Raw genomic sequence first — 13,051 nt, 5'->3', positions numbered from 1 at the left:
GAGTTGCTAGGTAAGCAAGAACATGGCCTTTGGTCTCCTAGAACTTACATGCTACTTTATCCCCTGCCCCTAGTCTTACTCCTATACCCTAGGATTTAGCTCCAACCAAGGTTTCTTAACCTAGGCCCTGTTGACCTTTTGGGCCAGACAATTCTTGCATGTAGGCAGCTGTCCTTCCTGTGCGTCCCTGGCCTCTACCCACTAAATCTAGCCACATCCCCCAACCCCATGATAATCAAAAAAGTTTCCAGACGTTGCCAGATATCCCAGGGTAAAATTAGCACTGCTTTAAACTTTGAAATGCAAATGTTACCATGTCATGCCTCCTTTTTTCCCCCTAATGACTATTAATAATCTCCCCTGTTTTAATGTGGGATATAAGACTTTTCCCCACTTTTTGCACCATCTGTACCTTGTGCTTTAACTTTGTACAACTTCATGGCATTTCTTAGAATCAGCCATACTCTTTTTCATCCCTTTATCTCTGCACATGTTTTATTTCTGTCGAGAATGCCCCTCTCTTTTTTGTGTATTTTATGAACCATCTGTCTGTTCACCCTTCAAAACTTAGATGTCACTGGACAGAATTAAGTTGTTATCTCTACTATTGCTTTTGTCATATGGTTGTGGTTATTTATTTACCTTTTTTCCTCTACTATACTGTTAGGTCCTGGAGGACCAAGATTATGTTTTATTGCTCTTTATAAGCCCAACTCTTCAGCATTAGTAAATGTTAAATGAAAAGGCAGTAGGTAATTGATACATTGGGGTGGGACAAGAAAAGTTCAGGGGTGTGTAGGGGGTTAAAAAAAAAAGTGTAATAGTTGGTAGGAAGAAGAAAGACTTAAGGTTAGCTTTGAGATAAGGGAAGAAAAAAAATCTCCAAAACTAACTTTTCTTTAAGGAAGTAACATTTATGAGTAGACTAGGTTGTTAGTTCATTACCCTTGGTATATCAAAACCCATACCTATAAAATTATACAATTTAAGAACCCATTTGAGCTTGTCTTAGTGTTTTATTACTCTATTTTATTATCTGCTTAAAAATCACAACTACATTGAACCTCCATAAATTGTGAAAATCGAATTGGAATTCAGCCTCGGCAGGAGACCCAAAGTGGTCAGCTGCTTTCCAGCACTCTAGAACCTCCTTTAATACTATATTCAAAAGCAAAACACAACAGATCCCACCCATCTGTTATTACTAGCTTGTATTTACTATGTGAATGTGTACTTGGCGTAGCAGCATTTACTTTCAAAAGTATTAACAAATCCCTGATATTGTCCTTTCTCTTATCTCTGTACCCACATTATGCCTTATTCAGAGATAGTTTATTTCAATAATCCTACTTCAATAATAAATGGACATGGGTAGGGGGAGATCAGGAAAGAAGAAATTTTCTACAGTAGTTTTTAAGGTTAAATTTAGAGGTTCATTGAATGCATGTTTATCTTGTGGAAAAAAATTTTTATATATTAAATAAATTTTTACTGATCTGTTTGCATTTTTCTCACATTTACCAAATTAGCAAAGTAAACTTTACCTCTGTGTCTTCCATTTCTCATCTTTTTTGGTGTTTTGCCTAGGTACTCCATACTTTTGTGTTTTACTTGTTGCTTCTGTGAAAGGTTGCTGTTAAGTTCTGCAGTCTTAGTAGGTGAGATAAGGAGTTTTGAGGAACCTGTTCTTAAAATTGAGTGTAAGGAAATAGCTTTGCCTTGGAAAATAGCTTTACTACCCAAACATCTAGTTAATACTAAGAAGGCTTTACAATAAAAGAAGTCATAGGTCTTGTCTACATTCATAATTTTGTAATACTCTGAGAAAATTAGTTTGAACAAAGGCAGAAGGAGTCCTTTAAAACTAGATGCAAATCTTTGAAGAGAAGACTCTTCTTCCTTCACACTTTGTTATATTTTGCCTTATTTTCAATATTGTATTTGAATTCTCTAGTTGGTAATTTCTTAATATTTATTCAGTCAGGAATTTTTTTTCTTAGACTTTTAGGGTTATATTTATTTTTCCTCATGTTTCTGACATTATTAGATTGTTTTATACAATTATAAATCTGTAAGATTTAACATACAATTATATAAACATTATTTTACATATAATTCAGTAAATTATAAGATTATATTCTGTGGAGTTTTTTCCCTGTTCATTTATTCTTTAATATGTTCTATTCAGTCTTCCTTTTTTCCTACTCTATCCACACTTTATTCCTAGGTAGATATCTACTCATCACTTATTTAAATATTTATTTCAACCTATTATTTTCTTAGTAACCATTTTTTCTTTCAGAACTCATTTTCTTCTGCCATTTTGTTCTGTTTTTCTAGTTATAATTTTAGTTTTATAAGGGTTTTGTAATTTGTGATTTTTGTTTAATCAGTTTCTACTTATCTATATTCTTTTTTTGTTTTGGTGTTTGTTTTTTAATCTGTTCCCCAAATATTCTTCGTATTTCTATTTGGCAGTTTTTGTTTTATTAATTTTTTTCTTCCTGCCCACCCTCTCTCCTAGCTTCCCTATTTCCTTCTTTTGCCTGTTAAAAACAGTTTAGCTGTGAGAGACTCCCAAGATATATTAGCATTTTTGGTTTTTCTTAGGGAAATAAAATTAATGTTCATTATGCCAAAGTACCAAATATATAAAATAGATATTTATTTTTATTTTTTTCTTTTGCTTAAATTTCTTTTCAAATTATGGTTGACAAAAAAGGGGCGAAACTTTGAAGAATGACAGTTTCCTTAGGTGAGTTTAAATTGTTGCTCTTGTAGCTGTGTTTTAATTTTTTTGTAAATAATAGAATAAAATTTGTTTTTAGGTTATAGATGCGATGAGGGATATCGTCTCCCCCACCCTACTTTGTGTGATGTATCTGGCAAGCAATTCCAGTAGTAATTAGGAATCATTAGCCACTTCTTTTAGTTTGTATCACGTATTTTTCCAGAGTGATTGTTGGGTTTGAAGTTGTATTTTCATATCTGTCTTAAGGGAAGCAAATTATATTATTTTCTCAAGGTCTCTGACTTTTTATTTTGAATTTCTTCAGGGAGTCTTTGAGGTTATGGATTTGAACATTTTCCTAGACATCTTTTGAAACTGGGAAATCTATGATGAGGCTGAGTAGATGTTTATCTAAACAGAGCAAAGACTCCTTCCTTAAGGAAGCTGCAGGGGAAAAATGGTCTCCCACAAAGTCTTTTAAAAAGTAAAAGAAAAACTATGTCCATCAGATTTACTTTTACAATACATGAGAATTTGGTTGTTTAGGGATAGTCCATGTAGGTGTTAGTATAAAATACCTTTGAGTTTACAAAGCATTTTGTCTCATTTGTTTTTTATGACAATTCTGTAAGAAACCCCCACTTTATTAAGGAGGAAACTGAAATGTAGAGAGGTAGTAACTAATTTAGTTATATCTCTGGGAGGGTTTTTTTGCTTCAGATATTATGCATTTAACATTTATCACATTTATATAGCACTCTTTTGCCTTCTCTCTGAAGTTCTTTGTGTTATGTTGTACCAGCTGTCTCCATTTATTGATTTTGGTTTAGTAGGCTTTTGAATTATGCCTTGGTATTTGAACTCTAGAAACGATGAGGCATGGTATGTTTTTTCAGATTTGTGTATTGTCAGATAAATACTTAAAATTGAGAGCAGATATTCAATTTCTTGGGAAAATCTTAAGAATCTTTGTGTCAAACTGATTAATTTTTTTTAAATGAAATTTTGTTTTTTGAACACTTTGATTTCTTTTGCAAAGTCAGCTTTTGCTTTTAGTTACATCCTTTCCAATCCATTCTCATTGTGGTCAAGAGAAAACTGCAATAAATTATGCCAAAGCAAATTTTATTATGTATATTACTCCACTGGTTTCTCCCTAAAAACTTCAGCCTATTATTACTGGAATTTAGTCCAAAATGCCTAACATAGCTTAGAAAGCACTCCGTAGTCTGCCCCCTACCTTCTCAGTCTCTTCTCTTGATATTTGCTCTTTTGTGCTCTGTGTGCTAGTCATACTTGACTTCTTTATGTTGCTTGAATGTTGTGCTCTTTCTAGCTTGAAGCTACTGCATATGCTGTTACCTCCACCTGGAATATGCTCACCTCCCATCAGCATTCTTTGGCTGTTCATTTTTTAGGTCTTAGTTTAAATGTCAGTTTTTCAGAGAAGGCTACCCACATTCCCTGATAACTACTATCCCCCATATGTTTAGACCCTTTACTATATATTTCAAGATTTCCCTATACCTTCTATTTAATAACACTTAATCATTGTTGTAAGTCCTTGTTTCATGTCTTTCTTCCCTGCTAGACTGCAATCTCCATGAGGGTAAGTACCATGTCTTTTCTTTTTCCCTGTTACATGCTCTAGCCCATACTTGGCTCATACAGGTGCTCTATAAATGTTTGTTGACTCAATATTGAGTGATTAAAATGTTTGACATAAAACAAAACTACATAACTTCAAAAAAATTTTATTTAAAAGCAAATTTTTATTAAAATAACTATAAAAACATTTAAAAATATTTAAAACAAAGTGTTACACCATTGTAATGTTTTCTATTTTGAAGTAGCATTAGACTAGTTTCCAGGAGAGAAAAGAAGAGGAAGAATAAATACTGTTCTTAGTGATTATAGTATCTGCCTTTTGTTATAGTGCTTGTTGTGTACTTGGTTTATAAAATGTTTTTACTTAACTCTTGGAATCATTATCTTTACACTTTATTTTATGTCAGTTTAGTATTTGAGTTCTTTTAAGACATTATTCATCTTTATGGTATCTGCTAAATCTTAAAAACATAGTGTGTTCAAGCGTGAAGTACAACTAAACACCAAAATTGATTATGTAGAGATCTGGAGAGTAGCTACTGTGCATACTAATTATTTTAGTTACAGTAGTAAAATAAGGAGAGAAGCTCTCATGGGTGTTGTATTGCCCAGGTGATTATTTTTCTTTATTCTTCTATTCCCATTACCCTTTACCCCGCCCTGGTTTTTTTTTTTTTTTTTTGTGGGAAAAAGCTGATTACAGGATTATCCTTCAAATACTGCAAACCCCTCCTACTTTAGCTGAAGTAGTTGTTCATTATAGTTATTTTTATGGTGATTATTTGTCCTTGATCCTATGTTGGTTTGTTCCTGCTAGTTACTGGTGCAGGTTAATATCAAGATCAGGTAATACTATAGAAATAAAGCAACCTTTGTTGAATTTCTTCCCAGATTATCTCTGTCCCTCAAATTATAAGTATTTGGTTGTCTTTTCTTGCTTATATCTGTATTAGTAACCTCAGAAGAATTAACATGGCAAGCCATTGTGGCTCTATAGTGAATTAAATTCTCCTCCTTATACGGTTCTTTCCTAAATAAAATTGAATCTAAACTATCATCAACATGTTTCTCTTTTATTTTAAAAACTCAGTGGGAAAGATTTTATGAACAAAACTTACAAACAAAATTGGTGGCCTAGTATTATCTTACAGCTTTTGAATCAAAACAAGTGTGAATTCTTTATAGCATATCGTTTTTCAATCTATTGTCAAATATGCAAAGGCTGTCATCCTCTGTGTATAATATAAATTCATATACTTTAATATACTTAGTTTTTAGGTTTTTTTTTATTATTAAACAAATTTAAATTTTTCCATCTTTATCTCTGGGTCTGTTTTTGTCAGTCTTTGAATTTAGGTTAATCTATTTATTTTTCTTACTGCTTTTTTTGAGTTCCTTCAGGTAGATTGAATTATAGTTTTTAAAAAAAAAAATTAGAATGAATATTTCTCAATGGAGAAAGCTTGGAAAACAGAAAATCTCAAAAATCAGTCTTGCTGCACATCTGCTATTAATACTTTGGTATGTTTCCTTTCGGTCTTTTTTTCTAATTGTCCACACAGACAGCATGTAGTGTAGTCAAAGGTAGACTCTTTGGCAACAGATTGCATGAGTTTAAACCTGGGCTTCATCTCTGGGCAAATTATATTTTATCCTTCAGTTTCCTTGTTGGTAAGGGATATAGAAGCACCCACCTCAAAGGATGGGTGAGGATTATATGAGAGTAAAGTGCTTTGAATAGTGTCTGGCATGTAGTAAAGCACTCAGTAAATATTAGCCATTATTTTCCAAACCTGCTACACATCCTAATAGTGTTCTATAGACTTTTTTTATCCCCACATTGTATATTGTATTTTATTTTGACATTTACTCACGTTATTAATTGCAGGAGATAATAGGACGTTTTCTATCATCAGATTCTTGAAGTCCTCCTAGTAAGAACCTCTCTCTCTCTCTAGCTCCAAGCCATGGTGGCTTTCTTCTTCCTTCACAGCCTTTTTCTCAAGGTATTTGATGCCTGTCTTTAATATAACATCTCTGTTAGAAAATTATTTTTAGCTATTTTTTGTGACCCCCACAATTATATCTCTTTTTCTTTAGAACACTTTTGTGCTTCTCTAAAGTGAATAACATTTCATGTAATTTTATGCCTTATTAAATACTTTGTCACATAATACATTTATCTTAAATTCTGAAATCACCAACACCGTATACAGACAACTATTTGGACTTGTAATGAACTTGGAAGGTCATTTTTATAGATAGAGCTCTCTGAGTGTCTGATCATGAATATAGTATCATTTTGTTGGGAATTCTAATTCTCATCTAAAATTGGAGATGGCATTATATGAGAGATAAATCAGTTTGGAATTTGTTTTTGTGTATTCTTGCTTAAGTTTTTATCAGTATTTTTGTAGTTCACTCAAGTTTAGTGTATCATAGATTGCCAAACTCTTGTTTTATATGAGTACTGATTAATAACCAGTAATGGTTATTAATCATATATTTAGAAAGCTAAAGCCTTTTTATAACACAGATAGTAGAGATTAAAATGAAACCTACAGTACTGATTATCCAGAATTTACTCTTTTGTATTTTAATTTAGGAACTGTTTCTGTAGTTACTAATTATAAATTATAAGTTCTTTTGCATTTTATTTACAGAAAACCTGGGAGCTTTCCTTTCAAATGTTTTCTTTAACCAGAATCACAGAATAAAATTAGCCAAAACAGGGTAAAAAAAAAAAAAAAACGAATTTAATAAAAATTAGTTAAAACAACCTCTGGTAACATACTCTGATGTTGTTTCTTATCTGACTACCCCTTTTTCTGTATCAGAAAAGGGTCCAAATTGTACCGAGATAACTTCTGAATTACATACTCTGTTTTCTTTTTGTCTCCTTACTTAATTCTTTTAGTGTCACAAAAATTGATTCTCTAGGTTTTGGAATCTGCAGCCGCATGCTTCTTGCATTTTGTTAGGTTGCCAGCAGGGCTCTGCTTTCATGAGTTGGCAGAAGTTGTAGGCACTAGTTCTGGGGCCCTCCAGTTCTGATTCTGAAGGAGGACAGCTTTCCTACACTGGAGGAGGTATTATATAGCATGTTATATTGCTCTTAACAGTTATAAAACCAGAATAACAAAAAACTAACCTTTGCATTTTTGTTAATTCATAGTAATTTTAATATTTTCCAAATCATCTTTTTTAACCATGGTTAATTTTGATCTTGGATAATTTATTGCAGTTTTACCATGTGTGCTTGTCCATTTTACAAAGTACTTTGCAGAAAAAGAAGAAAGTGTTTTAATGGTATTTCTGCTTAAGTACTTGTAGAGATTTGCATAATGTATTTTTCTAATGTCCTCAAAAATATAGTTACTAAGGTTATTGCAGATCCTTTTTTATAGCAGCTACCCATCTTTTCTTCAGGAATTTGGTTCAAATGGTATAGTGAGAGAAACTTAGGTGACTTTAATTGTTATGTTTATCTTTTAAAAAAATCATCTGTGTTTAAAACTTGGGCCCAGTAGGAAGAAAGCACTAGGTTCTGGATAGAAAAATGTCAGTTGTTTTTCAGTAAATGAAATTAAATTTACATTTCCAACAAATTTTTTTAACTTTTCATTTATTTTCAAAGTTCTTTAACAAATAAGAATATTTTTAAATGGACTCATAATGAAGAGGAATAACTGGATAAATATTAAAACATTAATTACAACATTAAAATTTTGGTGTTGGCATAGAAATAGACTAGCAGGCATGTCAGTGGCCTAGCACAGAGTATATATAAGATAATGTAATCACAACTTAATAGAAAAGAATTAGTAAATGGAAAGGCTAGAACAAATGTTTGGTTATTTGGGAGAGAAAAATATCTTTAGAGACTCACCTCATAAGGTGTATTAAAATTGTAGATGGATTAAAGAGTTAAATGAGAAATCTAAACTGTAAAAAAAGTACAAAAAGATTTAAGTGGATATTTATTGTACTATTGGCTGAGTAGGAGGACTTTATGGTAAACCAGTAAACGGAATCACAAAAGAAAGGAAAAATATTGATAGAATTGACTACTTAAAATTTGTGAAATTGTGGATATCAAAGAACAGCATAATGTGAAAACCAAGCGTATTGTGGAAAGTGGACATGTTTCTGCAGTAATATAACTGGAGAAATTGAAGTTTAGAAAGAATAACTTGCTTAAAGTCTCCATAGTGTCAAGCTTGAACACAAGTCTGTCAAACTTAAAGCTTATCTCTTATTTCATTAAGGAATACAACATACCTGTTAAAATGCTGTTTATGAAGTGTAAACCTTTGCGAAATCTTAAAAGTGATTGTGTTAGGTGATAGAATTGTAGATTTTTCTTTCATTTATATCCTAATTTTCTTAATTGAATATGCATTAGTATTATGATTTGAGAAATAAATGAATTCTTGAAAAATAACTAGATGTGAATTAAGAATAAGTGACCTGTGGGGGAATTTGATTTATCATCCTGATACCTAGAGAAGTAATAGATTAGAACCCAAGGACTAGATAAGTACATAGTTCATTTAAGAAATTGTGGGCCTTTTGTTTAGTAATTCTGTAGACTTGTGCACATAGACTTTGTTTCAAAGACTGTTCTGAATGATACACTACAAATGATACTTTTCAGTATTTTGCTCCTTTTCTACTTTAGACTTTAAAATAACTCATTTCTAATGGATAACAGTGATTTCTGAGATTTTTCTTTTATTTACTGTTCTAGTTTCAGAAAATTGAGTATGTTTACTTCTGCATCCCTTCCACCCCCCCCCCACCAATTAAATCCCTTTAGCAGGGGAGTTGCAATGAAGCACAATTTAGAGATATTTTGGATTTTTAATTTGTCAGATTAAAAAAATCGTCCATTTTTGTTTTATTCCAAACTTAATTGTTTTATAAATATATAATTTATTTAATTCACCAAATATATGTTGATCATCTAAGTGACAGCCACAATTGTCAGCCCTTAGGCTAATCAAAGAACAAAACAGACAAAAAACCCTGCCCGTATAAAGCTTGTTAGATTTTAGTGGGAGGAGGCAGGAAATAAGCAATGAACATAATAAACAAATAAATGTATAGTATCCAGTGATAAGTGATGGATAAAGAACAAGTACAGAGTTACATAAAGGGGGATCAGGAATTAGAGGTGATGGTAGGAGGTGGGCTGCAATTTTCAATGGGCTGATTAGGTTAGGCCTCATTGAGTAAGTAGCATACATCTGAAAAAAGACTTGAAAGGAGGTCAAGGAATTATCCATATACGGGGAGAGCATTCTACACAGAGGGAACAGCCGGTGCAAAGACCCTAAGTGAAAAGCATGCCTGGTGTGTTAGAAGAATGGGGTAGATGAGAGTAGCTGGCACAGGTCATGGGGAGAAGTAGCAGGTGAAGTCAGAGAGGTTATGGGAAACAAGTTTCTGCAGGGCCTTCATAGGCTGATCTGTAAGGAAGTTGGTGTTAATTCTGAATGAAATGAAGAGCTTTGCAGTTTTGAGCAGAAAAGTCATGTTAGAGGGCAACCAGTTAGGAAGCTTTTGAAATTCACCACAATCTTCCTAGAAGAGATGACATTTGAACTGGCCCTGGAGGAGAAGAAAGTATTTGCCAAATGAAAAAGATAGAGTTGCTTTGGTAGGCTAAAATAAATGTACTTTTAAACCAAAATCATATATGTTACTTGATTTAAGGTTAAAACTAGAATAATGTCATATAAAGAACGTATTCCTTTGTATCCTCTTATATATGTTAAACCATGCTCATTTTGAAAATTGACTTTCTAATTTAATAAAATGTAGGGAGTTTCTGTAATCCAAGAGACATTTTGTTTTTACTCAAAAATCCAATTAGTCTGTTATTAATTTCGTTAGTGAATAATTGCCATTTACCTTTTTGCCATGAAACTATAAATTAAATGAACCATCTTGTGTATCTTATTAAGTAAGATTCATTTATATACTTTTTTATTTAAAAGGCCTCTATATTGAGTTGTGAGAATATAAGAGAATTTCTGTACTTGAGATATTTAAGATCTGGCAAGGGAGATAGACATTATGTAAATGGTATAATAAAAGAAAATGTGAGATTATTGAATGTGAGTCTTAGGTCCTCCACTCTACCTTTGTAAAAATTATCTACCTATTTGACCTGGTCAGGTTCTTCCTCAAATTCAGCCTCTTCAGTTGTACTTCAACTACTGAACTATACTTATATTTTCTTCTTTAACTCCTGTAGTTATAAAGTTTGAACCATCAATTTATTACCTGGTAATCTACATGCTGTTCTCTCTGTATGTCATATCTCTTAGTGCTGTCGTACAGTTTGTAAATTGGTTGAGAGCAAGGACTCTGCTAGGTACTTTCTGTTTTAGGATACAGTCAAATAGTTAACTGGTAGCTAAGCATTACAAAGCAAAGGGTAGTGTAGAATATAGTTTTAACGAGAAATGTATTTCACTTAATGTGTTTCTGGAAAGTTTTACTTGAAAAGTGTACTGTAAAGTAACATTTTGAAAAGGATATTCTTTTTTTCAATTGTTTTCCAAAATGAAAATAAAGATTTAATCCCAGTTTGGGTCAAAGATTCAGTAAGACTTATATTTAAGAGAACAGTAATATTTTCTCTTGTATAGGGAAGTATTTTTTGCTTGGAAATACTTCATCTTCTCTGATTTTTAAATACTCTTTATAACAAATTCATCTAAAAAAATTCTGAACATATATAGTGCTTGATCATCATTGAGAAATAATAGTTTTGATGTTTCAATTATCTCCAACAATCATTTTCACATCTGAACAGTGTTAAATATTTTCATATTTGACATTTTGAAAATTTTGTAAATTTTGGATAGAGGGAATTAAAGTATATCTTGGTAACACTGTCAATGTTTATGTGATATAGCATATTTTCTTAAAGAACAGACAGGTGATTCTGAGATGTCAGTAATCCTTGGTATTTGGATAAGATGTTTTGAATTCTCATTTGGCAGGACAGTTGATGTTTGTGGTTTTGTGTGATTCTTGTACTAAATCAGTTTGGAGCCAAAGCATTGGAGAATGTCTTTTACCAGGCCATTTCTTGTACATAAGGAAAATGTGTCAGGGACTAAGCTATGATGGAAACTTACTGAATCTCTGTTAAATTTTTATATAACCAGTTTAAGTCTAAATATACTAATTCACAACTGTCAAAACTTGTCTTAGACATTCCTAGGTGTCTGGATAGATTGTGCATAGAACTTACATGCTAACAGCAAGGGTAATACTTTATCAAAATGTTAAATAATTGCTCTAGTAAAAGAAATCTAAGTAAACATAATTATTCTTTGACATATTATTGCTTAAGAACCTGCAAAGTATCTACATACCTCTTCACCAGGACCAAAGTTTTTGTTGTTGTTGTTTGCAAATGTAGTGTGAGCCAAACATTTATTGAATGTGAATAAAATAAGAAATACTGAGAATGTATACAATATACCCAAGATATTTATGTTTTATCAACTTTAGGGCATACTTGCTAGGCTCTAAACCTGGGCTGAATGGTATTTTGTATATATATTTTATTTTCTTTGGGACTAAATTCAAGTAAGAAACTTGAGTGCCAATTGTCCAATGTAGGTGGCAGTCACAGTTAGAAAAAAAGTCTTAACCTATAGGTTAATAACGTGCCTGCAGATTAGTCAACATATATTTATTGAGCACCTTCTGGGTAAGTTATCAGTGTAGAAAGTATCAGTACAGTTGTAATTTAGATGGAAGAGGACATTTTGGGCTGGAGTCAGTATATCGGGCTTTGGGGCAGAAGATAAACTTAAGTCGGATCTTGAATGATGTTAGAATGAATGAGTTGAAAAGAGAGAGCTAATGAGGTTTAGAAAAGGAATCATTTTACAGGTGTTCGGCAAGCTCCCCAGTTTAATTATTTTTTTTTCATAATGCAGATGACTTATTCCTTTGTCTTGTTGGAAAGATTTTTTTAAGCATCGTTTTGCATGTCATTTTAAAGTGTTCAAATTTTAGTGGTTGATGAAAAGTTCACTGGATTTTAATTTTAATTGCTTTTGTGAGAAAAACTATCTCAGCAGGGCTTTAAAGAAAATAATATGTAAAATGTTTTTGGTTTTAGAAGAGCACTAGCGAGAAAAGAAATCTAGGTTTTAATCTTAGCTTCATGCCCTACTTTGTGATTTTGGACAGGTCATTTAATTGCATTTGCTTCCTTATAAAGTAAGAATGATAGTGCCTGATTTACCTTATTTCAGGTGAAATAATGTTTTTACTGATGACTTGGAAGACTTTTAATTAGGAGCCATATACATTAGAAATCATTTTTATTTTTACCACAAATGACAAATTGTAACATGTGAATTCTTAAGAGGTGATAATTTAAGAAAATTAATTTCCAGATTACGTTTATTTCCCCCTCCCTTTTTTTGGTAGCGGATACTCTGTTTTCAAGGAAGCTGAATGGGAAATACAGACTTGAGCGACTTGTTCCAACTGCAGTGTATCAGCACATGAAAATGCATAAACGAATTCTTGGACATTTGTCATCAGTGTACTGTGTAACTTTTGATCGAACTGGCAGACGGATATTTACTGTAAGTAATTTTTAGAGTATTATCTTTATTCATTTATGGAATTGAAGAAATGCTTATTAGGTGAACTTGAAATAAAACTTTGGTT

At 32.1% G+C, this 13,051-nt stretch overlaps 1 protein-coding gene across 2 annotated transcripts in view; it reads left to right on the top strand.

Moving 5' to 3' along the window:
• LOC123633016 (pleckstrin homology domain interacting protein) overlaps positions 1-13,051 on the top strand; it is a 131,595-nt gene that overhangs the window by 21,193 nt on the left and 97,351 nt on the right. For both annotated transcript variants that reach the window (XM_045543919.1, XM_045543917.1), the window contains exon 7: positions 12,806-12,966. In XM_045543919.1, coding sequence (XP_045399875.1) covers positions 12,806-12,966 — 161 coding nt within the window. The remainder of the gene's footprint in view (positions 1-12,805; positions 12,967-13,051) is intronic.

Source organism: Lemur catta, chromosome 2 (genome assembly GCF_020740605.2).
Source record: "Lemur catta isolate mLemCat1 chromosome 2, mLemCat1.pri, whole genome shotgun sequence".
NCBI lineage: Eukaryota > Metazoa > Chordata > Mammalia > Primates > Lemuridae > Lemur > Lemur catta.
This window is presented reverse-complemented; position numbering and strand designations above follow the sequence as displayed.